Here is a 27529-nt window from a genome sequence, read left to right as displayed (position 1 = left end):
TAAAACCTGCCTGACCTGTTTGGAGTTTCCTTTCCTGGATTAAAAAGAGAAGGTTTACATCTGTTGTTGGTACTGTTGTTACCATACACAAATAATACTAATTTTAATGCTGTTGTCTTCCTCTTAGGGCAAATTTATCAGAATCAACTTTGATGTCAACGGTTACATTGTTGGAGCCAATATTGAGACCTGTATCCTTTCTGTAACCCCTTGAAAGGTTCGAGGCTCCAGAGGTGTCAGGAATGGTACCTAGCAGTCTCTTCACAGCTGACTTAGGTTGGGAAGGCAGTTGGAAGCACTCTAGATTTCTGCTATCAAGATCACTGTTGTAGTCTCCTGTTTCCTCAATAGTATTTTGTGATCATGGTGCAGATCTTTTCTGAATGAATGAATTCTAATCTTAAGAGATGAAATGCAAGCATAAACTGCAGCAATATGAGTTTGGGGTGTAGAATTTCATAAGTCATTCTCGCTTCTGTCCGAGGCAAGTGGGGATTGATGGCCACTATTTTTTTGTCGCTTACCATGGTCATCATTCAGAGACTGATGCTGAGGCTGAGACCAGAAGCTCAATGGGTTGTTGACTGATAATGATTGCTAAGTCAATACCCCTGACAATTGGTATGAGGAGAACATCAGGTAGTTTTTTCTCCTGCCACAGAATAGGAAGGGATTTATATGTCCTGTCATGTGCCTTGACTCTCTGAAGATCTGCTGGAGAAGTCACGTGCAATTCGCCAGGCCAAAGAGGAGAGAACCTTCCACATCTTTTATTACCTGCTTTCTGGGGCAGGGGAGCATTTGAAGAGTAAGTATGATTGTGTTGTGATGAGGGAATCCCATAACTACAACAACAGAGGATTCAGAACACTTGTAGACAAGGACCTGTTCATTCACAGTTCCTTCTTCTCTACCTTTTGGATATGGTCAGCTCTCCACCACTTCTTTCATGCACTCATACATCCATCTGCCCTCCCCCTGCACGTCTCAGTTCCTGAAAACTTGCTTCTCTGGTTCCTTCCTGCACTTGTCTCCCTGCCAACAATGACTCTACACCCTTCCTTATCTAAATCACTGTCCCGTGTTTAGTCTAGTCTTGCAGGATGTAAACCATTCTGGTGCAGGAATGGTCCTGCTGTGATGCACAACCTGTAACTGAGTGGAGCAAATCTGCAAGCCTCTAAGTAGCTCTAGCAGTCTGGGATCCCAGCACACCTTGTTTTAATACTTCTGCCTTGTAATCTGGGTCTGTGTTGTGCAAGAGCTGTGACTGGATCGGTAGGAATGACACGAACAGAGGACTTTCTCATAGCTCCTACTGTTTCAAGAGTTAATGTGTTAACTTTCATCTGACTTGAAACAAATAAGGTATCTGAAATTAAAGGGAAATTTACTTTCAAGTTAATCCCTGCTTTTTACAGGTTTAGGTCCTAATGATGAGTGCCACTGCCTTGGTGGAGTAGTCCAGAGGAAGGAATAGCAAGAAATAATACAGAAAAACTCTGTGTTTATCTAAAATACATTAAATGTCCAGCCTGAAGTAAAACTGGGCTTAATCCTAGATTCGTCCACAAGCTGGTAGTGTATGCAAGTCAGAAATTCGGTATTAGTGATAACTTGTTTCAGTTACAAAAGAAAATCCATAGCAATTTCTTTCTCAATTCTTTCCTAAGATGATCTGCTGCTGGAGCCTTACAACAAGTACCGCTTCCTTTCCAATGGGCATGTCACGATCCCAGGTCAGCAAGACAAAGACATGTTTCAGGAGACCATGGAGGCAATGAAGATCATGGGCATCCCAGATGAAGAGCAGATAGGTATGAATATGCAGGGAATAAAAGGGGGAACAGGCTGTGCCTCGAGCTTTTTTGTTCTGATGTTCTTTTATTGTTTTGGTTTGATCTGTTAGGTTGTTTAGGGATTTTGTTGGTTTTGTTTTGCTTGTGTCTATTTCTGCTCCCCCTCCCCGGAGTGAACAGTGTGCAAGTAACAAAATTTAGTGGCTTTGGAGTGACCCACCTCAGGATCTATCTGCACAGTTTCAGGTTATACAGTTAACTTTAGAGAAAGCAGCTAATAAAAACATGCTTCTGCTTACTGTTTTTGTTCCCAGTCTGAGGCTTGTATACTCAGTTTATGAAAAACACATCCAAGATATAAGAATTCTCTTATGCAATGCATGGCTTATGTGCTCCCACTATCCTTTAGCAGTGGCTCTAAAGTATGTGATCCAGCCACTGCTGGATTAGACCTTTTTAGAATGGGCTGGTCATATTGCCTTTCTTTCCAGCTTAACACTGAACTGCTGATCAGAAATTAATATTGTCTGATTCTGGGAGCACAGTAGCATGACAGTGAAAATAGAATTGCGTGCAGCCAGCACAAAGCGCAGTGATACGTATTCACCAGAGCTCTGCTCTCTCATTCATGATCTGCCTCACTGGCTGGGAATCAGTGTTCTGCAAAGTCTCACTTTTGAAAAGTATATGGTTTTCTAAAGCTAGGACTGTTACTCTCTACACTGAAGCAACAAGCATCTGTTGTGGTTTGAGGTCACCACCTCCTCTGCTGGAGGCTGCAGTTCTTGTGGCTGTAAGGGGACATTTATTTACCTGTGCCTTCTGCTCTTTACAGTCCAGCTGTTAAAATCCATGCTGCTGTTATTGACAGTTTAATACATTTCTTGATATCCTGAATCATATGAGGCTGAAACTTCTGTGTGGAGGTGAAGAGAAATTTGCCAAAACCAAATAAAAGAAATGGTAGCCTAATTCATAGTCAGGGTGTCTTGCTGTGCGCAGTTTTTTGAGTTGTTTTTAATGTGTGCTCCAGGGTATGTCTTTGCTGTCATGTAGATGAGTTACTAGTTTCAGGCACTACAGCAAAAATAGCTTTAATGTTTTACACTTGCTGAGGAGCCTGTTCCAGTGCCCTTTTTTCCAAGATCCAGCCTAACCCTCCCCTGATACAGCTTAATGCTGTTCCCTTGGATCCTCTCATTGATCAGCAGAGAGATGGGTGCCTGGCCCTCCACTTTCCCTTGTGAGGAAGCTGTAGGCTGCTGTGAAGTCCCCCTTCACTCTCCTCCAGGCTGAACAACCGAGTGACCTCAGTCACTCCTCCTATGGCTTTCTCTTGACCTATCACCATTTTCATAGCCATCCTTTGGACACTCCCTCGTAGCTTTATATCTTTCTGATATTGTGGCACCCAAAACTGAAAACTGCGCCTAGGACTTGAGGTGTGGCTGCACCAGTGCAGAGTGGAGTGGGACAGTCACACACATATGTTTCTTTTCTGTTACTCCTAATGTAGCATATATGGAGCTTTTGTTCACTCTCTTATCAAAAGGATGTTTTCTTTAAACAAATCTTTTTGTGATAGTGTAGTGGTTTAACTCCAGTTGGCAACTAAGCCCTACACAGCTCCTCACTCACTCCTGCCCAGTAGGATGGGAGAGAGAATTAAGATAGTAAAAGTGAGAAAACCCATGGATCAAAATAGACAGTGTACCAGGTATAGCAAAAGCTGCACATGTAAGTGAAGCACAGCAATATGAGGAATTAATTCACCACTTCCCACGGGCAGGCAGGTGTTTGGCTATTCCCAGGAAAGCGGGTCACAGTCACACAGTGACTTGGGAAGACAAACGTTATCATGCCCAACATACTCCCTTCTTCTCTCAGCTTTATATGCTGAACATGATGCCATGTGGTATGGAATATCCCTTGGGTCAGTTGGGGTCAGCTGTCCTGGCTGTGTTCCATTCCAGCTTCTTGTGCACCCCCAGCCTTCTCACTGGTGGGGTGAGGCAGAAAAGGCTTTGACTTTGTCTAAGCACTGCTCAGCAGTAACTAAAACATCCCTGTGTTACGAAGACTTGTTTCCAGCAGAAATCCAGAACAAAGCTCCATAACAGCTACTGTGAAGAAAATTCTACCCCAGCCAATGTCAGTATAAACAAATAGAAATTGGGGACAAAAAATATCTTCGCTACAAGATCCCCTTCCAGTGACTGGCAGTTTACTTTGCTCAAGGCAACTGGAAGCTATTATGCAATGAGCTTTGATTGATACATGGTGAAAATTGAATTGACACCGTCTTCCCTGTCTTGGCATCTGATGGTTTGGCTTTCTTGATGTGCATCATTTGAAGAGTATGAATACATCGTTAGCAGTGGGGTGGGGTGGTTCAGCATATAATTAGTAATACTTACAGTACAGGCACTTTCGCCAACATCCTGCTGCCTTCTATACATTATAATGTTTATAAGGATTACAATCTTGGTCAGGGAACTGAAAGTGTTACAGGGTTAAAGAAACAAAATCTTTAATTGGGTTGTTCTCTTAACTGTCTCTCTCTTTTGTTCAGCAATAACTGTTGGGAAAAATTGAGTATCGAATTCATTGCATGAGTTTTGACCCTCATGCAGAGAAAAAGTGTTTTATTAGAACATACAGATGTTGTAGGTGGCACTTAACCCTCAGTCCTGTCTCTGACTGTTTAATAGAGATGTTGAGAATGGGTAAATTTCTAGGCTGTGGAGTCTTGCAAAGGAATGACAAGGCAAGTCCTTCATCCTGAATGGGAGTAATTTAGAGGAATAGCCTGTGGTGGTTTTTTCCTAAATTTCAGAAGGATTTTTGGGATGTTGAGATGGGTCTCTTAACCATTTTAGAAAAGATAACTGGGTCATATCAAGGCTTTTGGTGACGTCTGATACTAAGCTGTTATTATTGTTACTATTTTAAAAGGTCTGCTGAAGGTTATCTCAGGCGTTCTTCAACTTGGCAATATCGTCTTCAAGAAGGAGCGTAATACAGACCAAGCCTCTATGCCAGACAATACAGGTAACCAATCTGGTCCCCCACACCAAAGAAAAGTGCAGCAAAAAAGCCCACAGGAAGTTCATGCAAGTGGGAGAATGTATTGCAGTATGTATGGAATGCTGGAGTCCTGTTTTTCCACAGGGTGAATTATTTGTCGGAGGAGCTGGCGTGCTCCATATAAATACAGAGTGTTCTGCCAGGCGTGTGTTTGCAGCCACCCACGGGCAGGAATGTGGCAGTGTTCTTGTGTCAGGGCTAGACAGGAAGTACACGTGATGAACAGATGAAAAGGATTACTGGAATATGTGGAGTGTGTGTTTTAAACGAGCTACAGTAATTGCTCCTTCAAACCTATATTACCAGATTTTAAGGAATGTTCTTTGCTGCCTTTGGTATTCTGGTAGCTGTAAGAGTAAGGTGGTGGATAGTTTTATGGTGGGTGTAAAAGCATGTGTACATACTTCAGTTGCACTACCCCTTGTTGAATGTGTAAATAGTGCCATGTTTCACATGATAGAAGACTATTTGTTGGAAGACTGAACTCTTAGACCTTCATTGTAGATGTACTGCAGGAGTGCAAATGTTGCTAATTTATCACTAAGTAGGTTTTTTGCCTGTTATTATTTAAGATACGCTCTAAATGTCATTTTAAGGAGGAGAGTGAACTGTTTGGGTTTTGGATCTTGAATCTGAAATACAGAGTTGACTCAAAAACTAATCAGATGAAGACAGAGCAATTAGCTTGATTAAGAAATCCATTGTCTGATGTATTTTTAAATTGATTACAGACAATGACTCTTCTAAAGCTTGTGTGTTACAATTTAGTAGTATGAGACTATTAATTCAAATGTACTCTAGTGGCTTCTGGAGAAACTCAGTAAACTGTAGTATGGGTTGCAAGAAGGTTGTTTTGGAGTTTTTTTTTTGTTAGCAAGGTATTTTGTCTCAGCAACACATTCTTTATTTAATGTTTTTTGTAAGCTGTTTCCTGACTTTTCTAAAGACAGTTGTTGGAATGTTTTTCTTTCTATCTTGCTTTCTGTGAGAAAAACAGAATAATATGAATCTTTTTGTTTCTTCTTACCATCTTTAGCTGCTCAGAAGGTGTCTCACCTTTTGGGTATCAATGTGACAGATTTCACTAGAGGTATCCTGACTCCTCGCATCAAAGTCGGACGAGATTATGTGCAGAAAGCTCAGACCAAAGAGCAGGTAGGCGTTCTCAAAAAATGAGTACTTTGCTCTCTAATCTTACTGCTGCACAGCTAATGAATATATCAGAGGTTTCTGTAGTGTTTACTGACCATCTTTATGATTGCAGCGTATGGCAAGCACACTTGAACACTGTACCATAATATATTGCTTGCTCATGTAATCTGTACAAAGATAGAACTCACCCTGTCCCTCAGCACTTCTTCTCATCCAAAAAAAAAAAAAAAAACAAACCAAAAGAAAGAGAACACAAATTACCCAATTTTGGTGACTGGGTGTCTCTGGAGAGTTATTTCAATGTGGTATGCAAGGGTGACATTTTCAAGTTGGTGCAATAGAGAAAGCACTATTTTTGAGTAGGTCAGCTACTAAGATAGAATTTGCTGCTCACCCTTGGAATTGATAAGAAAATTTGTAACACTCTTGGCTGGTTGTGCTGTAAATGAAACCTGACCTAGGAGCTCTCGGCCTGCTTGAATGGAGCAAGCCCCTGTGCTTACTCATTGCCTGACTTCTTCATGAACACAGCATTATCCTCTGAATAAAGAAACATGGCCCTCTAACATGGAAAGGATTGGTAAGAGATTGAAGTCTGGAAAAAATCATAGGTTGCCTTTCCATGTTGCCTATCCCTTTTGATGTTTAATCTCTTACTACACATAGTGTTTGTTTCAAATACGGGTAGGGTAGTGGCAGGGAGGGATTGCGCTTCATAAATCCAAAGTTATTAAAGAATTTAAATTCATTTCCCGTGGGCCTATGAAATACTCCATGTTACTACAGTCTTTGGAAATGACTGGGCGTAGTTTTTCTGTCTTTAGTACCAGCTCTTGTTTCCTCCAGCAGTCAGGATCCTGAAATTTGGTTTTGACACACTAATTTAGAGACAAATTCTTTGCTCTTGTATATGGAATATCACTATGCCATCTACTTTTCATTTGAAATAAACTGAAATAAGCCTTGTTCAATTAATTTCCCGGTGGAGTGAAACATGTCAGACTACAGTTGTGCTGCTAGATCCTGAAACAGTGTAATCTGTGTTTTTCTTTGGTTTGTAATGCAACTTTTGATGTTTATCCATTTGCTGTTTAGGCTGATTTTGCCATTGAAGCACTGGCCAAAGCCACTTATGAACGGATGTTCCGGTGGCTGGTTATGCGCATCAACAAGGCTTTGGATAAGACCAAGAGACAAGGTGCATCCTTCATTGGAATCCTTGACATTGCTGGCTTTGAGATTTTTGAGGTAAGGAGATGTCAGGTCCTTGCATTCAGCACAGTTTAATATGGAGCAAAGACCACAGAAGGAAATAGCTTTACAACTGGAAAATAACACACTTTTGGAAAGGATGTGAAGCCCACAAAAAGGGGAATCGGTATCAAGTCTCGTGCAAGATAAATGTAGGAGAGGAAGAGCTGAAGGAAAGCTGTGGGGAAAATGGGACAGAGGGGAAATGTGAACTCTTTCTCTAGATGACAGTGAACTCTTAGGCCAAATGTTATGGGATTCTATGAAATAACTTTAGGATGTGGTTTGCATTATTTTCTGAAGCAGCCACAGACTGCCATCAAAAGAGAAGTATCCTGCCATTATCCCAGCAAGGCAGCTCCTGTCAACCTGTTTTATGTTACACTGGGTCTAGCTCATGAACAGCTGCAAATGAATTGGACCAATTCATTCACAAAATAGAAAACTGAGACACAGAAAAGTTTGGGTTGGTTTGGGTTTTTTTTCATTTGTTGGTTGGGTTTTGGGGGGTATTTTTATTTCCTTCCCCCTCTTATTGGTATACCTTTGGCTTCATGGTTGCTGGATCTCATGGAAAGAAGAGGAAAAGAAATAACTTAGTTAGGAATTATTAAATATGGAGTCATTAGAGCAGGACTTCCTTTAGAAGCTTTGACATTGTGTGGTCAAATGTAAAAATGCACTGTGAGTTATTAACTGTGTCCTTACTGTTGGAAGAAATCTGAGAATTTTGAAAAAATTTCCCTCACTTTCCTTGCTCTGATTTTATATAAGGATTAAAAAGGGACTTTCCAGTCAACATGCTTTTAGGAATTTGTCTTCAGGCTTCTCTTGCTTCTTCTTCCTGTGAAAAGGACTTGCTGGCTCTGCATTTGTGAGAAAACCAGAGTCCTTTCTTGTTCTGGGTTAAGTAGCTGCAGTAACTCTTCTGCTGTTTACAGCTAAATGTTCTTTTGCAAAGTCTGAGAACCAATGTGTATGAACTTCCCTAGGGATTGTAGCAGTGTGCAGTGGCACATGACAGAACAGGCAGTTCATATCCAAAGGGGTTATTGACAGTGGACTGTCTGCCCCAGTCTAGCTTAGATTCCTGAGCCACAGATAAGATCTTTTGTGCTAAGAGAATGCTAGGTGTGTCTTCACAACCAATTGCTCAAACATCTTTCTACCTTTTTCTTCACTAGCTGAACTCCTTTGAGCAACTGTGTATTAACTACACAAATGAAAAGTTGCAGCAGCTCTTTAACCACACCATGTTCATTCTGGAGCAAGAGGAGTACCAGAGGGAGGGCATAGAGTGGAATTTCATTGACTTTGGCCTGGACCTGCAGCCCTGCATTGACCTCATAGAGAAGCCGGTAAGTTTGTTGTTTTACCATCAAGCAGGAAATAGCTGCACTGATTTTGTCATTGAGGACACCATCTCTGCCCCTGGATTGGAAACTGGCCCTCTAGCTTTTGTAATCCTCTACTGACACTGTAAGGTGATTAGAAACAGGAGTGAAGAGTTTCTTCTTTGTCTGAAAGTGTGTCACCACTAAGGCTGTTAACTGCTAAGTATCAGTTCTGTAGGAAACACTGCATGAAAATGGATCTAATTGGCCACTTTTTCCTCTCACTGTATTGTCCTCTTTTGTGTAGGTGTGCATGGTGCTAGATGTATGTGTAGCTTGCCATAAGTAGTGTGAACTTCCTTACTTAACTACAGGTGTAACGAGAAGCTGTGATCTCTGCTGTTTTCATTCTGCTCTAATGAAACTTGAGAATTTACAAATTTCATAGTAGATGTTCCATTAGTAATAACTAGTTTGTGAAGCTTTCTGCTATAGCCTTTTGCATTTAGACACCTGAATATATTCAGAGAACTGTATAATAATATTTCCTCTATTAAAAAATGTCTTTTTCCAAAAAACAACCTAGACAAATGTCACAGAAGAGACTTTCTCATCATAATGGTCAGAATTCAGATGAGGATATTGAAGAACTATTAACAATTTATATTTCAGTGGAAGTAGTTTAACTGGTATCACACAAGAGGTTAATATGATGTGGATCATGCTTAGGTATTCTTTCTTTTCTCCTCTAGCCATCTAAAGGTGTTAATTATCGTTGTAGTCATGTAGTTAATGATGTTTTGATGTTTCCTTTCTTTAAGGCTGGGCCTCCTGGTATACTGGCCCTGCTGGACGAAGAGTGCTGGTTCCCAAAAGCAACAGACAAAAGCTTTGTGGAAAAAGTTGTTCAAGAACAAGGCACCCACCCCAAATTTCAGAAGCCAAAACAGCTGAAAGACAAAGCTGACTTCTGTATCATACATTATGCTGGCAAGGTAAAGAATTTAATAACTAAAATGTGAAGGTTGAACTGCTTATTCATAACAGCTGCTTCTTAGAAATGGCTAGTTACTGAAACGGTTGCCTTTGAGACACCATCAGAAGATGGCATGAAAGTGTTCCATTGCAGAGGAGCTAACAGGGCCTGAGGAGATTTGTCTGCAAATTATATCTATATTTTTAGTTCAAGACATGTCAAACTGACAGCAATTTAAATTTAAATTTGTTTTCTGACACTTGGTGAGCTGGAGGTACTGTTCAGAAACCTTCATCAAGACTTCATCACCAAAAATGCTGATGCAGCTGTTTTTTGTGTCACACTCTGGATGGTACACACTAGCATTACAAATTCATTCCATTTACTGACAGAACAGAACGTGCAGCTTTTTGTAAGGGTTGGAAATTCCTAGGTGTGCTTACTTAGATGGCAAATCCAAGAATGATTGGGTAATCTGTTGTTGTGCAGACTTTGGTGATACTTTTTTAGACCGTGCCAGATGTTGGATTTTGGGCTGCAGAAAATCACCCCCCACTCAGCTCAAAGCTTCTTGATGTGTTTATCTTCTCCAGGTGGATTACAAGGCAGATGAATGGCTGATGAAGAACATGGATCCACTGAATGATAACATTGCTACTCTTCTCCACCAGTCATCTGATAAGTTTGTGTCTGAGCTGTGGAAAGATGGTATGTGATTAAACTTCACTTAATTTGTTTGCTCTTTTTTTGTGTGGAAGAGCTTGAGCATCAAAAGCCTTTGATGAACTGTTTTGCTTTTTTCCCCGTGAAGATTAAGTCACCAAGATGAGCATTATCTGGAGCATCCTTTGCTTAGATCATGGTATTTCATTAGAAGTTTACTGTAACCCAGGAGAAAGGTTCATTTGCATCAACTTCAACATAAGCTTGCCACATATATAGCAATTCTGTCTCAAAATGAGGAATACTGGGATAAAATACAAATGCACAATTAAGAGGCAGCAGCTTGCATAGCTGCAACACTCAGGGTCCGAGGTGGAATCTGTTTTCAGTCCTGTGACTAAGTGTGACCTTTCTGCAGTGCTGTTCAGTATTTTACTCTATCTTCTCTGGGTTTTATCTGCTTTTGAGTCTTACTGTTACTGTCACTTTCTGTGGTAGGTTTTCTTTGACGTCTCTGTCTGTTACAGAGATGCAGAAGGTTCAGAGAGCCTATTTCTATCAACACTTTCCTATTCTTCATCTAGAACCAGGTGACTGAGAAACCCAGCTGTTGTGTCATGTGTGTGATGCATCCTAGAGCCATGCAAGAAATGCTTCCGTTAACTTCTCTTTGTCCCTTTGTCATACCTGCCTGTCCTTCTTGTTCATTTCCTCTGCTTTGTGCTAGTAGCTCCTCATGGACTCTGAAACAAAACTCACCTTGAAAGTGGATACAAAAATATAGACACATTCAGGTGCTAAAAGTTGCTCTTGCATGATTGCTCTTGGGTAGGAACAAATCCCTGTCAACTGTTTGAGGTAGAGCTAGCACAGCTGTATTTCCTGCAAGATCTGGAAGGAAGATTTCTGAGACTGATAGAAACTGAAATCCAGTTTAACATTGGTTTTAGTACTGGGATTTCACTTCAGCAGCTGATCATTTAAAAGAAAGTTTGGCAAAGGAACTTGTCCTGGATGGAAAATGGCCATCAGCAAGTTGTGCCTAACAAGGCCTTTGCTGTGTGAGACTACTTTTTGGGCTTTGAAATGTCAACTGACCACATCTTATCAGTTTGCATTTATTGTTCTTAGCTGAATCTTCAGTTGCAAGTGTCTGTCCTTTTCACTATCTTGAAGTAGAATGCAGGGCTCAAGATTAAGAGGATTGGCACAGCCAGAGTCTGGGATTCACTTCTGTGGATTTCCCTGTGATGTCATCTAGTAACATAACCTTCTTTTCTTTCTGATAAGACATCCTTGACCGTGTTCCAGCAGCTGCTCTAGAGGTGAACAATTTTTAGCTAATATTAGCTATAAATGAGAATATTCTTTCTAGTTTATTCTTTTGTGGGGGTATCTCTAAGCAGCTAAGTTTTTGTTTTTCTTAAATCAGAAGACACTTGAGCATAAGCTGGTGTATTTTCTGAAGTGAAGATTGGAAGCCTGAGTGTAGGCATCAGCCAGCCATTAAAGATGGTTGAAGAGTAGCTTGAAGCTCTAAGTAAAAGTGTATTGGACGTGTGGAAATTTATAGTGATACAGCTGGTTTTTGCTGGATGGGTGAAATTTTATCTCCGTGTAGGAAAGCAATGGGGAAAACTATAGTTTCTTCTTGCCCTGCTACTAGCAGATCTAGCTGACTTCTGTTGAGGGGAAAAAAAAAATCTGTGGTGTCCATCCCTCAAGGTGATAATTTCATCAATGCTTGGATGTCACTGTGGCACAGTGGAGAAACTTGGGGCAGGGAGTTCTGACTTTCTCCTAGTGCTGTTGTTCATGTCTGTGTCATAGAATACTTGTACTCCAAAAACCACTCGAGCGTGGTATCCTGAGGTTTGGGCTTTGTCATGCCTTTTTCTGTGCTTGTTCAGTTTACCAGTAGATATGACTTTTCTGATCATTGGTTATTACAGTCCTGACTGTAATGCAAGAGTGAAGCTGGGCTTTTTCTCTGTCTGTGGCCCCCTCTGGATCAGAGTTAACTAATAGTTGACTCTGCTGGGCTAGCAGCTAGAACTCTTGTTTTTCATTCTAAGCTAAGCAAGTAGAAGCGTCTGTAACTCACTTCTAGATTGCTCTTCCAGTGCTGCCATCCAGGGCATCAGTAGAATATGTTTGGGATTGAGTTTGACTCCATCACTCAAACTTCCTGTAGTGAGCTGATGCTTTCTTTTCCTTCCTGCTCCTATCCCTGCACAAATTTTGTACAGGAGTCGACATCTGTGTAGAGATGAAGCAAAAAGGATCCTGCAGCTCCTCTCATTTATCCTGTTCTACCCAGGTGTTCTTTGTATGTCCCAATACTTCCTTTGTTTGTGGGAGAATTTTAATGCTCTTTCCTGTGCTCTCTCTAGTGGACCGTATTGTTGGGCTGGATCAGGTAGCCGGTATGTCAGATACAGCATTGCCAGGGGCCTTTAAAACCAGGAAGGGAATGTTCCGGACAGTGGGACAGCTCTACAAAGAACAGCTGGCTAAACTGATGGCTACCTTGAGGAACACCAACCCCAACTTTGTCCGTTGCATTATCCCCAACCATGAGAAAAAGGTAAAGACAACTATAACAGCACAGCCCATGCATTCTTATATGGGCTTCCTAGGTATGTGGCTGGGTTGATGGCTTTTGTCAGGTTTTACGAGATCTGGAAGAGGCCCTGTTTTCTCAGGGTATTTTTTTTAAGGTCATCCTAAGTAACTGTATGCTTACTAAAACTTTGGAGACTGACCTTTGCAGTTCTTAAGTTGTCCTAAAAGCTTTCCATTGCTTTTAATTGGAAAGGAGAGAACTGGCTGCTTTACAAAGAGAGGGAGAGGCGAGGGAGTAAGCCCTTTTTGTAAAAGCTTTTTGGTATTCATAAAATATACTTTTTCCTTACTAGGCTGGAAAACTGGACCCCCACTTAGTCCTTGACCAGCTTCGCTGTAATGGTGTGCTGGAGGGAATCCGTATTTGTCGTCAAGGTTTCCCCAACAGAGTTGTATTCCAGGAATTCAGACAAAGGTGAGCCCTAGAAAAGAATCTGAAGCAGTCTTTAGCCTAGCAAAGTTAAGACATAAGTACAAAAATTGAAATATTTTATTGCAACTAGATTGCCAGTTTTTCAAAGGCAACACATCTGTGTCTTGGTATTCCCTGACACAAAGATTCCAAAAAAGCATTTTTGATTTCTCCTGTAAGGATGTAGTTAAGGTGAAGCATAGAGGACCCTGTCCAAGGCTGCTGCTTCATACTCTGCTGTCTAGAGGAGCAGTGCTTTTTGGAAAATTCTTGAACTCATAATGGCCTAGGAATGCATACTGATTTCTTTTGTTTTGTTGTTTTCAAATAAAATTGTGTGACTAGTCTGATGCTTTCTTGTTTTCAGATACGAAATCTTAACTCCAAATGCAATTCCCAAAGGATTTATGGATGGAAAGCAGGCTTGCGTGCTGATGGTAAAACATCCTAGAAACTCTACTTGAATAGAATGAACTTTATGGGTGTGGTTTAAAAGCTGGAGTTTTGAATGCTAAATATAACTTGTATTCACAGACCAAAATTCCAAAGTCAAATGTTTTGTCTGAGAGAAGGGTGCAAAAAGCTTCCTTTTGGCTTCATGGATGGAGGCTTTTGTCTAGCATAAGATTCAATAATCCTAGGCAAAGAGGACCTTTCTGTTTCCACAGATGCATACTTTGAGATACCAGCAGTATTCATAGACTCAAAATGCTTAGAAGCATCTATGCTATCTTTAGCACATGCTTAAAGTATGAGCTTCAGTAAACTTTTTGTAATGGCCTGCTGCTGACAAATGCTTTCAGCAGAGGCTCCAATTAGTTTCTGTAGAATTGCCTGCTTCAAAGGGAAAGCTTTGGCCCTACCTGGGTGACTAGGCTTGAACTGAACTTGACTGTTAGGGATTCCCTTTTTCTGTCTTACAGTAGTATAGCTGATTCTTCTTAACTTAGTTAATATAAGCATTGGCAGCAAATCCTCAGAAGGAAGGTAGTGCTGGGGTGTCTTTCTGACAAAGATATGACTGAGAAAAAGTCAATGGGAAGGACCAACAGATGTATTTATTCTAGAAAAGGAAGAGAGCTCTTGGGATTAGACATGCATTCCTCACAGCATCCTTATCTTCTGAGTACTTGATGTGATACTGTATTAAATGATGCTTTCTGTCATCTTTTCTGTCTCTGATTATCTCCATTTGATGCTGTGCTTGGCTGAGCTCCAACTCCTCTAGTTGGGATAGGCCAGGAATTTATTGGCAACTTTGGTTTGCTCATTGTAGAGAAGGGCTGTCTTAGAGCCTTGAGCCACAAATATGTTTTGTGATGTTTCACATGAAACAGTCTTTGCAGGACATGAATTCTTCTCTCTCTCTTTTTAGATCAAAGCATTGGAACTGGATTCCAACCTTTACAGAATTGGACAGAGTAAAGTGTTTTTCAGAGCTGGAGTCCTTGCTCATCTCGAAGAAGAGAGAGACCTGAAGATCACAGATGTCATTATTGGATTCCAAGCATGTTGCAGAGGCTACCTGGCCAGAAAGTAAGTACCGTGGTTTTTCAAGTACATCATAAACATGTATTTCTCCCATTCAAATACAAGTTTATCTTAAAAAAAAAAAAAAATCTAGAAATTATTTTTTGTCAGAAAGGTCATGATTTATTTATAGTATATAACAGTTGATGGACTTCTAGGGTTTTCTTGTCTCTGTAATGCCAGACTTCTGGCACCTGCAGGAATCTCTGTGTGCTGCATCCCAGAAACTACCTGAGCAGTAAAGTTCTGCTCTGTAGGAATGCCATGCAGCAGATCAAGTTTTTGATGGAAGTGCTGTGAAGGTGCAAATGGAAAAGTCCTAGTACAGTACTGATGCAGGAGGTGTGTAGGGTTTCTCTTAAGCTACCAGGTAGGGCTGCAATTGGTGCAGTTCTAAGATCAAAAGTAGTACCTGTCAGTTTGGTGGGAAAACACACCTCTGTTTAAATCTCCCTTTTTGGAAGTGAAGGTAGTAAAGCTTTTCAGAGTAGGAGACATGAGGTAAATTTTGTTAAAATAGGAAATTGGATTAAGATAAAAATAGCCACTCTTACCTGAGCAGAAAAAAAAATTAAAATCAAGAGAAGGTTCACTGGAAACTGCTGTGTTTTTGGGAGGAAATCTTCTAAAGAAAAAATACAGAGGTTTTTTTTCATAGAAAAAAGAGATTGATGGTGTGGATTGTGTGTTGCTCTGGGTTCCTTTGTCTTATCTCCACTTGCTTTGCAGAGCCTTTGCCAAGCGCCAGCAGCAGCTGACAGCTATGAAAGTGCTCCAGAGAAACTGTGCTGCCTATCTGAAACTGCGGAACTGGCAATGGTGGAGGTTGTTCACCAAGGTAAGAGTTTTCCCTCTGCAGTCCCCCTGCAATGAACAAAGACATCTTCAACTAGATCAGTTTGCTCAGAGCCTCATCCAACCTGACCTTGAATGTTATCAGGGATCAGGCATCTGTCCACCACCTCTGGACGTGTTCTAGTGTTTCACCACCATTACTGTAAAAAACTTCTTCCTTATATCTAGTCTGAATCTACTCTTTTTTTGCTTGAAACCATTACCCTTTTGTCACAACAAGCCTTCCTAACAAGTTTGGCCCCCTCTGTTTTATGAACCCCCTTGTAGGTACTGACAGGTGCTCTGAGGTCTCCCTGGAGCCTTCTCTTCTTCAGGCTGAACAGCCCCAACTCTCTCAGCCTGTCTTCATAGTGGAGGTGCTCCAGCCCTCTGATCATTTTTGTGACCCTCTGGACCCACTCAAACAAGTCCATATCTTTCCTGGGCTGAGGACCCCAGACCTGGGTGCAACACTCCAGGTGGAGTCTCACCAGAGCAGAGGGGCAAAATCCTCCTCTGGATTCAACCAAGCCAGTTCCTTGATCACCAAACACTCCACCCATCAAATCCATATCTCTTCAGTTTAGAGAGAAAGATCTTGTGGGGTACCATGCCAGAGGCCTTACAGAAGTCCACCTATATGACATTGACTTATCTGTGAATTTCCCCATTGTATGGCAGCTCTTGTTCTCTCACTATTACTACTTAACCCTTGAGGCTCTGGAATTTACTGGACTCTTTCCTGATGCATCCCATCCTGGAGGAGAATAAATGGACTGACGGACAGTGTGCTATAGGCATATTAGGTGATACCCAGTCCTGTATAATTCCCCCCAGTATTCACAACAAATCCTTCAAATAAGATATGTATTTGAAATGTTGTTTTATTCCATGCTTATCTCAAGTGCAAGAGCATTTCTTCATGTTTTTGTTATTCCTTATACACATCTCATTCCCTTGGTTTTCCTTTCAGGTGAAGCCCCTTCTGCAAGTGAGCAGACAGGAGGAGGAGATGATGGCCAAGGAAGAAGAACTAATAAAGGTCAAGGAGAAGCAGCTGGCTGCAGAAAATAGACTGAGTGAGATGGAGACCTTCCAGGCCCAGGTGAATTTTGCAAATCTGATGTGTAAAAATTGTTCTCTCTCCATCTGTCCAACTGCTTGAGAGCACCTCCTTTGCTTTCTTGGTCTGATGGACAAACTGCAGGATTCCAGCTTGCTGGAACATGACTTGGCTGCCTCTTGTTCACTTTCCTTTGCCCTTCTTGCAGCTCATTTCCTGCAGCAGGTCTTTTTATACAATGATTACCTATCGCCCTTCTGTAATCATTATAGGGAAAAAAGTCTCCTTTGGCTGAGTGTTAGAGCAAGCTGATTGAATTCAGTCTTGTCATGAATGGAATCATTTATGTTTGGAACACAGAAGGTTGGGGCAAGGTTGTTTTTTTTTCTGTAGGGCTGATAATTATTTGTTACTTTTGTAAGGGGAAATAGACAATATCCGTATTTCAAATGGATATGGTCTTGAGAAATTTGTGAATAATTTGTGGTTGCAGCACTTGATTTGTGAAGGAGAAAACACACTTAAAACTGTGTTTTGATATTTAGCTTTTGGCTAACAGCAGGGGACTGCTTTTTAAAACTGTAACTGTGGAAAAGTTTAAAACTGTAACTGGAACAGAGGAGCACAGAACTTCACTTAACACACATTGCTAAGTGCTTTGGTAAATTGGAGCTCGTCTTACTTCTGGCTTTGCATCCAATGTAGCTAATGGCAGAGAAGATGCAGCTGCAGGAACAGTTGCAAGCAGAAACTGAACTGTGTGCTGAAGCCGAGGAGATAAGAGCTCGCCTGACAGCCAAGAAACAAGAACTGGAGGAGATATGTCATGACCTGGAAGCGAGGGTGGAGGAAGAGGAAGAACGGTGTCAACATCTTCAGGCTGAAAAGAAGAAAATGCAGCAGAACATCCAGGTAATGCCTTGGGAATGCTGTCTCTTGTCAGTAAAGAGGATAGAAAGGATTAGAATGGTTCTTTTGCCTCAGCTTGGAGGGATGTGAAAGAGAGAAGGGGGAAAGAGGCATAGGAAAATCCATCTGTCTAAACAGCAATAGAGCACAGCAGTTCTGGTTCTGAGCCTGAGGCATTCAGTTGTCTGGAATGAGCTGTTCCATTCTTGAAGGTGATGGCCACTTCTCAAATAATTAGACAAGTCCTTGCTTTATTTTAGGAATGGTAGTATTCCTTAACAAAATAACATTGTTTATTCTGCTAAAAAATTTGTTGATTGGCATACAGTCTGTTGCTTTAAGTCATGGCAGAGATGTCAGTCTAGGACCACTGATAATACTTCAAAGGAAGGGTGAAGAAGCCTTTCATTCTAGTTTTGCTACTGTGCTGTTCCATGGATTAGTGAACACTGACAAATACTTTGCTTTTCTTTGGGTATTGTAAAGGAGCTAGAGGAGCAGCTTGAGGAAGAGGAAAGTGCAAGGCAGAAGCTGCAGCTAGAAAAAGTTACCACAGAGGCCAAATTGAAGAAGTTGGAAGAAGATGTGCTGGTTCTGGAAGATCAGAATCTCAAATTGGCTAAGGTAAGACTCCGCATCTTCTTCCATAAGCTAAAGGTGCACCTGTGAGTCTCTTGGAGAAAACCACTACAGGCTGACACCCTTATTACAGGGAAACTTACTAATTAATTCAGTCTTGTCTTTGAGAATTCTGACCTGAATTTTTGAAGGTAACTGTGTGACTGTATTCTCAGTCAGTATTGTATGATATTTAAATAACCTTCACTAAATAATGATCCATGAGCAAACATTTTCTGATGCATTGTTATGCCAAACAGTATCAAGTTATTTTATGAAGACTTCCATTTCAGTTTTGAAAGGGCTGTCATATACAAATCTTTAATTTCAATTCAACTTTAAATTTACTTGAATTCTATTTGTGATCCTGAAAGGATTTCTTTCTTTCTGGATTTCCCCATAGTAGAAGTAGTCACTCATGACATTGACATTTCTAAGCATCAGAGCTAGAAAAATACCCTGTAATTCCAGCAACTCTTTTGACTCTGCCTTCTCAATTCTGCAGGAAAAGAAACTCTTGGAAGACAGAATGTCTGAATTTACCACAAACCTTACAGAGGAAGAAGAAAAATCTAAGAGTTTAGCCAAACTGAAGAATAAGCATGAGGCCATGATCACAGACCTTGAAGGTGGTTTTGGTTTTTGGTTGTTTTTTTTTTTAAGATAGATCCTATAAAGACCTTGCCTAATTAGTTTTAGGTGGTTTCTCATTAAAATTTTTTGAACTTCAGTTTTATTTCTGAAAGAGTTTTAGTCCTCCTGAGTTTCTGAAGGGTTAAAAATCAGTCTATAGTGTGTAAGCTATTGATCAGTTTGATAGAACTGTGCTCTGTCTGGCTGAAGGTTATGTGGCTTGTCAGCTGAGCCCTTGATCTAAATAAAAATCCTCTCCAAAGCAGCCAGGCCAATGGAGAAGAGAGGCTGGTTCTTCTCCAGCTGTGGAAGTGTCTTCACTTTTCTACTTCCAGCAGCATCAGTCTCTCAGGGTTAGTGCTTTTTCTGATAGCCTGTTTGCACAAATTCTTCAGAGTTCTAGAATGATATTCTTCTGGAGACTGCCTGTTTATTTTCAGTAAAGGGAGAGCAGACCTTGTGTTCAGCATCACTAAATGGGTGCTTATTGCCTGCATGGCGTGAGACTGGCATTGTGTTTGCATTGTTACTGTGAAAGTGGGGAAAGGAGGTTTGGCGGTAAGGCGAGGGGAAGGGAAATTGCCCAGATACATTTTGAGGGCAAAATATGGAGTAGATGCCTGTATAGGTCCTGACAAAAAAATGCAGTCTAGCTACAGTTTGGACAGTTGTGTTATCAGGAAAGAAAGTATTACTTAAATAGATCTATTTTTCTATGCTTGTACAATGTTCCAAGTGTGTGATCTGTGTAACTGAACGCGTCCCCATCTCCTTTAGAACGCCTGCGACGCGAAGAAAAGCAGAGGCAAGAGCTGGAAAAGACTCGTCGGAAGCTTGAAGGGGACTCCACTGATCTGCATGACCAGATTGCTGAGTTGCAGGCTCAGATTGCAGAACTCAAAATGCAGCTGGCCAAGAAGGAAGAGGAGCTGCAGGCAGCCTTAGCTAGGTGAGAACCTGACCTTGCAGGGTTCAGGGACCAGCCAGGACCTGGTTGGGAAGTATGTCACTTGGAATAGGGTGAATAGGGATAAGGGCAATCTGTGGATGTTGTATTTTAGCCTGTGGCTTATTTCAGATCCATATCTTTGGCATTAGAGTTCTTTAGCTGCTGCTCACTGCCACATTCTCTGTACAGAACTAGACTATGGATGCAATGGACACTGCATGCGTTTGACTGGAGTAGTAATCCTTAATATGGGATTAAAAAGTAGTAGTCGCACACTGTCCCTCTGGTAGTTGCTGTATTCATTTACTCAGTAAAGTGTCCAATTTCCAGTGTAAAATGGTGCTTTCTCTTCTGCTTTCTTCTGTTATCAGTCTCTCTCTGTCCCCTTCTTTAAGGTAATTTCACTGTCTCAAGTATTGGGAGATGGAGCTTAAAATTTATAGATCATATATGGATCAAAGTCTGAATATAATATTGTAGAGCTGACCAACACCAGCTTTTCTTGATTATTTTTGGTAGGACAGGTTGTCTTAATTTGTGTATGGTTTAAGTCTGGCTCTGACCAGAACCTTATGTTAAACACAGAGTGGAAGAAGAGGCAGCTCAGAAGAACATGGCCCTGAAGAAGATCAGGGAACTTGAATCCCAGATCACTGAGCTGCAGGAGGACCTGGAGTCAGAGAGAGCATTCAGGAATAAAGCTGAAAAACAGAAGCGGGATCTGGGAGAAGAGCTGGAAGCATTGAAAACAGAGCTAGAAGACACACTAGATTCTACAGCTGCTCAGCAGGAGCTGAGGTAACTCCAGCATGGGGCTGTGTTATCTTTATTTGGGTTTTGCTGGTTTTAATAATTCTGCTCTATTCAGTCTCGTACCATAGCAAGTCTTTGCCCTTATCACTGCTTAACAGCCTCAGTGACTACAGAAGGAGGTGTGTGCAAGCAAGGTGTGTCAAGAATGCATTACCTCTCCTGATGTCAGAAAGTTGATTTCCTACCTAACCAAAGTGTTAGTGGTACATTGGTACTTTTTCAGGCTGTTACCACTTAGGCAGAAATGATGCTGCCAGCTTGCACTTAAGAAGGATGCGGTGCTAAGTGCTACCTTTGAAAAGTATCTTTATAGCCTAAAGAGACCTTGGTGTTTTTTTGCATTAGAGATGCTGTAGGTGGATATGCACCTCTGTTTGATTCCCTTCTTGGCATCTAAATGGAATTTGTGAATCTTGCAGGTCAAAGAGAGAACAAGAAGTAACGGTTTTGAAGAAGACCCTTGAAGATGAGGCAAAGACTCATGAGGCTCAAATCCAAGAGATGAGGCAGAAACATTCACAAGCTATTGAAGAGCTGGCAGAGCAGTTAGAACAAACCAAACGGGTATGTGGAACAGAAAGCACAAGGCCAAAGCAGTCAACCTCCCTGAAATGACAGTGCAGAAGAGCACAAAGTGTTCATGATACTCATATATGTGTTCTTCCCTTGGTAGATCGTTTTTCTCCATGAAGCATATATAAAACTGTTTTAAATAATGGCATTCATTCTTTTTTCTCCTGTTAGGCATGTTAAACTGCACAGCAAAGACATTTTTTTCACTTGTTAGCTTGTACAACCTTTAATTTGGAAATCTGATCATGCAAGACTTTTTTCTGTATTGTTGTCTTCTCTGATTGTTCGATTGTCTCCTGATTATCAGTGACAGGCTGTTCATCTTGTTTTTTTTCTGAGTAAGCAGTCTGCAACTTAGCTGCTAAACATACAGCATTAGTTTGCTTGTTGGAAAAACATGTACTCACTGGATCCTGCCATATCTGAAGTCTGAGGGGTTTTCATGCCTTTTCTTTTCCTCTTCAGGTGAAAGCAAACCTTGAAAAAGCAAAACAAGCTCTGGAAAGTGAGAAGGTTGAACTGTCCAATGAGGTGAAGGCTCTTCTGCAGGGCAAAGGTGATGCTGAGCACAAGCGGAAGAAAGTGGATGCTCAGCTCCAGGAACTGCAGGTGAAATTTACAGAAGGTGAAAGAGTGAAGACTGAACTGGCTGAGAGGGTTAACAAACTGCAGGTGAGTGGCATGGGTTTTCCTTAGCTTCAGCCCAGGGCTCAAGAGAAAAGGTTGTAGGGTGGTGTCTCCCCATGGCTAGTTGAAAAATTCTATTCCTCCTGAGGATAATGTTCCTACAAACAGCAAATCCATCATTTGCTTCGCAAGGACTACACAAACTCTGTAACTCATTGCTAGATCAGGATATTTGGATTGATGTCACTGAATTTGAGCAGCCCTGAGAAGATGAAATAACCAGTTGCTGCTTGAGTTTTGGAAGGCTCAAGGAGTCAGAGTGTCTGTGCCCCCTGAAGGCAGGCAGTGGTTTGCACAGCTCTGTGGGCAGTCAGCTGCTGGAACACCTGAAGTGGCACACACAGACAGGTGGTTGTGTAGCTCATGTGGAAGACAGTGTCTGGAAGTTTTGTCACATGGCTGATGGCTCAAGGGAGATGTGGATGGATTTCTCCTCCTTTCTTCAAAGGAGCAGCAACTCCCTTAGAGCGACTTGAAACATTGTCTTTGGCCTTCTCATTTATGGAGGGTTGTCATTAAAAGTTGAACATTGCCAGCATATACACAATCTTTTGAAGCGTGAAAATGTAATTTTGAGATTCTAGATATAATCCTGAAGCAAATAGTATAAAATAGAAGAGGGTTAGTATAAAATAGTATAAAATAGAAGAGAGTTAGTTTAATAAAAAATTTTACAGTTGCTTACCAAGCTGTCTAAAATCTCATGTAGGCCTTAACCCAAACCAACCAAAATCAGAAGGCTGTTGTAATAGAGCTGATCTGAAATTAAAAATCTCTTTTCAGCTTCTCATCTGGGACTGTGGAAATGATGTGTTCATCCCTTGAAAGATTATACACATGCCCTCCTGTTGAGAGGTGCCTCTGTTTTCAGTCTTAGGTCTCATGGCTGGTCACCTCTTCCTGTCGTTGTTCTTGCTGATGCATTCAGTAACTGATACTCTGATCTCTCCTTCAGGTTGAGTTGGACAATGTCACAGGTCTTCTGAACCAGTCTGACAGTAAATCAATCAAATTAGCAAAGGATTTCTCTGCTCTGGAATCACAGCTTCAGGATACCCAGGTGAGAGCTTTGGAAGCCAGGTCAGCTATCTTTCTGTTACAAACTGGTAAAGGGAGAAATCACTCTGGATGCCATTAAGTACTGACTATACAACAGTTCAAAGGACTGGGTCTGGATTCTTTTGGAGGTTTTTTGTCTTTGGGGTTTTTTTTGCTAAATACTGCATGCTATTGAGTGCATTTCTACAGAAACAAGCTGGTTATCTTCCTTCTGCTTCTTCAGCCTGTGGAACATATGTGACTTTGCCTTTCTTGGGCTTAGAAGTCCTGCTCTATCACCTTTCCATCTGAGACCACTTCAATGCTTCAGCTGACTGGAATGCTTGTTTGAAGTTCTTGTTTGAGATCTTTGTAGTCAAGTGTTTGACAGGGTTTCTGTATGTATGTGTGTGACCTACAGTAAATTTGTCGAATTAAGCAGAAAGTTTTATTTCCCAGTGGATGTTGGGGAAGTGATAGATTGAAATAATTTTGTATTTTTTTCAGGAAATAAGTCATCCTGAGCCTTACACTTTGGGAAAAACAAGCATTTACAGTTAGCAGAATATGACTCTTAAGGTCAAGCATGGAGTGCTAAGAAGGTTGGAAGGGAAAGGAAGTAGTCAGTAATAAGTAGCCTTGAACAGTCACCTGTCTACTTACTACTCTTTATAGAACAGACTCAAAGACAGGGCACAATATAAAAATTCTGCAGTAGTTTGAAGATTGGTTAATCTTTACAGATCCCTTCAGCTCGAACACTGGCAGCATAAGTCAGTCAATGCAATGTTAAATGACTAAGCTGGTAAAGGACCAGTGCTGTACAGTTCTGCTGAGACCAACATGGTTTTTAACCATGCAAGAGCACTTGGGCCTGCTGTGTGTTCCTTTGGTACTGGAATATGAGAGAGACACGTAGCAGAGTACAGTCATGCTGTTGTTGGGAAGGGTCTGAATACTTTTTATGCTTTGAGGACTTGAGAAAGGACAAGAAAGCTTGTGTGGTAAGGCCCTGAGAAAGGCTTGTGTGGCAGGGTGTGTACTTTATTGATTAGAGTGTAGGAGAGAATAGGACCCTTCTGAATATTTTGTTTCTATACAGACTCACTAAAAGGCAGTCATTTAAATTCTGTCTTCAATTGTCTTATCTGTGAAGTTAGTTGCATGCTTAAACTCAACTTCAGAAGCACTCCTGGAGAGAGTGGGTGAGGATTGTGAGCCTTTAAATCCAATGAGTGGTGCTGAATTCCACTGGGGTGTTTGCTTTATAGGAGCTGCTGCAGGAGGAGACTCGCCTCAAATTGAGCCTCAGCACTAAGCTGAAGCAAATGGAGGATGAGAAGAATGCTTTCAAGGAGCAGTTGGAAGAAGAGGAGGAGGCAAAGAGAAACCTGGAGAAACAAATCTCTGTTCTTCAGCAACAGGTACAGAGTCTACATCCCAAAAATCAGTGACCTTTGGAGAGTAAGGATAGGTACAGGTCTGTCTTGAGAGAAGTTAGATTTAAATGTAGAATTGACTTCTAGCAGCACAACTTTTCCTGGGTAAGGGCGATTTGGGTGAGAGAAGAAATGAAGAGGTCTCCGATGATAATCGGATGAACTGCTCGTAGATTTCTGTCCAGGAATTCCTTTGGGAATTCAGTCATACTGAATTATCTGAGCAGGGAGTAGTACCTTCAGAAATGAGCAGACCTTCTTACTTCAAAGTCCTAAACTTCTGGTGCTGGTAAACTGCACAGAACATTTTATATGGTTTCATGTGCAATCTTGGTCCTTCAGGCAATAGATGCAAAGAAGAAGATGGATGATGGTCTGGGTTGCCTTGAGTCAGCAGAGGAAGCCAGGAAGAAGCTGCAGAAGGACTTGGAGGGCTTGAGCCAGCGTTATGAAGAGAAGACAGCTGCATATGACAAGCTGGAAAAAACAAAGACCCGCCTGCAGCAAGAGCTGGATGACCTTGCTGTGGACTTGGACCATCAGCGGCAGATCGTCTCCAACCTAGAGAAGAAGCAGAAGAAGTTTGATCAGGTATAATAACTTCAGTCATAAGCATTCAGTAGTACATCTTATTGATAGGTCTCCTTTAAGAATACCTAAGCAATACCACTTGGAGAATGCATATTTATTTCTGAACTAAGGCAGAGCACGTAGAGTGGAGGAAAAAGCTTTAATAGAAGTAAATTAATTTTGTTCTATGAATAGGAAGTTAAGCAATGTTCTTTTTCCCAAAGGGATAACATTTATATCAAAACCAAAATTGAGTTTGAAGTGTTGTTTGCAAATCATCTCAGAGAAGGTTGAAAATAATAGGTTGGAGGCCTAGGAAGTCAGAGGTTTGTTTACTTGGGGTCAGCACAGTAGTTAGAGGTGGGTTGGAACACTTCATTCTCTGAAGCTGCATTTTCTTGATTCCTTCTATCCATGGAAGAACACTATTAAGAAGGCCCTGATGAAAAGATGCATGTTTACCTTGTTAGCAAATGTTCAGTAGTTTCTCAGAATACTGATGCTGTGCTCTTGTAGCTGTTGGCAGAGGAGAAGACCATCTCTGCCAAGTACGCAGAGGAACGGGACCGCGCTGAGGCAGAGGCCCGGGAGAAGGAGACCAAGGCCCTGTCCCTGGCCAGAGCCCTGGAAGAAGCAATAGAGCAGAAGGCTGAGCTGGAACGAGTCAATAAGCAGTTCCGTGCAGAGATGGAAGATCTCATGAGCTCAAAGGATGATGTTGGGAAAAGTGTAAGTATTGAATTAAGGTGTCCAGGCAGGAAATGTCACACAGTCGATACTGTTACTTTTGTACTCCAAAAAGCTGATGCCAGTGGTAACACAGAGGAACGTTGTAGAGAGTTACTGGATACATTGTGAGTTTGTGAATGTTGTTTGTATTACATCAGTAAGTGGTAAAGGTGGGTTGGAAATTTCCCAAATGTGAGGCAGTGGCAAAGCTGAAAATTACCTGGTGTCCTTGTGGCAGAGATGAAGGTATGGTGTGAACCTGATAGGTAAAATACAGCAATTAGCCAGGCAGTGGAAGACATTAGCCCCAATATTTCAAAACAAGAAATGTCACAGTACTGAAGAAAAATTAATAAATTCAGAGGCTAAGAAGTATTTTCTTGCAATCTGTCAGAACCAGAGGTGTCCCACTCGGATAAGTCTGTAGCGGATCAGGACTGGGCTAACAATTACTTTTTGCTTTCTCCACACCCATAACCAGAACTAACAGTAATTGTGGCTCAGACTGGCAGCTTGCAACTGCCCCAATACAGGGACAGGTGCGGTGTTCTTGTATCGTGTGTGATGCGAGTGGCTGTTCTTAGCCATTTTTTGCAGTTAGGGTAGATTAAATTGTTCTGCACTCTCTGGGGAAATCTCACGTGTGGTGGTACTGTGTTGTAGGTCCATGAGCTGGAGAAAGCTAAGCGAGCTCTGGAGCAGCAGGTGGAGGAGATGAAGACACAGCTGGAAGAGCTGGAGGATGAACTGCAGGCCACAGAGGATGCCAAACTGCGGCTAGAAGTGAACCAACAAGCTATGAAGGCACAGTTTGACCGGGACCTCCAGGGCCGTGATGAACAGAATGAAGAGAAGAAGAAACAGCTGATCAGACAAGTAAGAACTGCTGTGTAAATCCTCAGTGCATTCTGTACACAAAGGCACTTGTGTCCAAAGACACTCAGACAGACAGTACCAATCCAAAGATTGTTGTTAATGTTAATACTCCAGGCAATATTGCAAAGCTGTGACAGACTTCCTCCCTTGTGTGTGATTGTTCCAATAGTCTTTGTCTATCACAGGAATCCACGGGGCTTTATTAGTGAGGAATGTCAGCCCCATCCCCCTGCCATGGAGAATGAAAAAAAAGTCACGTGCTTGCACTTATGCAGCCTTTGAAAGGGGAAAGTGAAAAGTGGGTGCTGGGAAACGAAGGAGCTGAAATGCTGATGCCTCTGCTGCTCCACACAGGTCCGGGAGATGGAGGCGGAACTGGAGGATGAACGAAAACAGCGCTCCATGGCTGTGGCTGCCAGGAAGAAGCTTGAGATGGACCTGAAGGATTTGGAAAGCCATATAGACACTGCTAACAAGAATCGTGAAGAAGCCATCAAGCAGCTGCGCAAACTGCAGGTGAAACATTGCAGCTGTTTCAGCTGTCAGGGCAGAATTTTTTACCCAGGGAAACGGGATGTAAGATTTCACTTCACCATTGCCAGAACAATGCATCAGTGTCACAAGAGCAGCAGAATCTTGCAGCAGTTCACTGTGAAAGATTTTTTGGCATTTCAAGCATCCTTCTAATCCCAATCTGCCTGTTTAACCCCTGGGAGACAAGCTATAGGCAACGTCTGCTCTAGTGCTTGCTTCAAGGTCCGTGTTTTTGGAATGGATTATAAAGCTGCAAAGCTAGAGGACCTTAAATAATATTTAGGTTAGGCCTACACCTGCCCCAAGATGGCTCTGTTGTGTTTTTTAAATTCCAGCAAGCAGTTGTCTGACCTGTTCTTAGGAAAAACTAAATCCTCTCCAGACTGTTCATTCCATTGCTTCACTAGAAAGCTTCCTGTACCTTCCCTTCCCTTC

General features: G+C 41.6%; 1 protein-coding gene across 3 annotated transcripts in view; it reads left to right on the top strand.

The window, feature by feature from the left end:
• The window catches only part of MYH9 (myosin heavy chain 9), a 69794-nt gene that overhangs the window by 37171 nt on the left and 5094 nt on the right, over positions 1-27529 (top strand). For all 3 annotated transcript variants that reach the window (XM_005527559.3, XM_088055586.1, XM_014256628.2), the window contains exons 7-34: positions 128-191; positions 710-808; positions 1674-1817; positions 4755-4850; positions 5923-6041; positions 7134-7286; positions 8474-8647; positions 9445-9618; positions 10193-10307; positions 12656-12849; positions 13181-13302; positions 13667-13736; positions 14675-14835; positions 15559-15667; positions 16637-16768; positions 17432-17638; positions 18122-18259; positions 18759-18882; positions 19664-19835; positions 20421-20633; positions 21068-21212; positions 21687-21893; positions 22864-22968; positions 24218-24370; positions 24728-24976; positions 25472-25684; positions 26348-26560; positions 26915-27076. In XM_005527559.3, the coding sequence (XP_005527616.1) occupies positions 128-191; positions 710-808; positions 1674-1817; positions 4755-4850; positions 5923-6041; positions 7134-7286; positions 8474-8647; positions 9445-9618; positions 10193-10307; positions 12656-12849; positions 13181-13302; positions 13667-13736; positions 14675-14835; positions 15559-15667; positions 16637-16768; positions 17432-17638; positions 18122-18259; positions 18759-18882; positions 19664-19835; positions 20421-20633; positions 21068-21212; positions 21687-21893; positions 22864-22968; positions 24218-24370; positions 24728-24976; positions 25472-25684; positions 26348-26560; positions 26915-27076 (4227 nt within the window). The remainder of the gene's footprint in view (positions 1-127; positions 192-709; positions 809-1673; positions 1818-4754; positions 4851-5922; positions 6042-7133; positions 7287-8473; positions 8648-9444; positions 9619-10192; positions 10308-12655; positions 12850-13180; positions 13303-13666; positions 13737-14674; positions 14836-15558; positions 15668-16636; positions 16769-17431; positions 17639-18121; positions 18260-18758; positions 18883-19663; positions 19836-20420; positions 20634-21067; positions 21213-21686; positions 21894-22863; positions 22969-24217; positions 24371-24727; positions 24977-25471; positions 25685-26347; positions 26561-26914; positions 27077-27529) is intronic.

The sequence above is a fragment of the Pseudopodoces humilis genome, chromosome 5 (assembly GCF_049639895.1).
Source record: "Pseudopodoces humilis isolate 2021_Gansu_Grassland_sample_001 chromosome 5, ASM4963989v1, whole genome shotgun sequence".
NCBI classification, from domain to species: Eukaryota; Metazoa; Chordata; class Aves; order Passeriformes; family Paridae; genus Pseudopodoces; species Pseudopodoces humilis.
The sequence above is the reverse complement of the archived record's forward strand: the minus strand, read 5'-3'. Positions and strand labels throughout refer to the sequence as shown.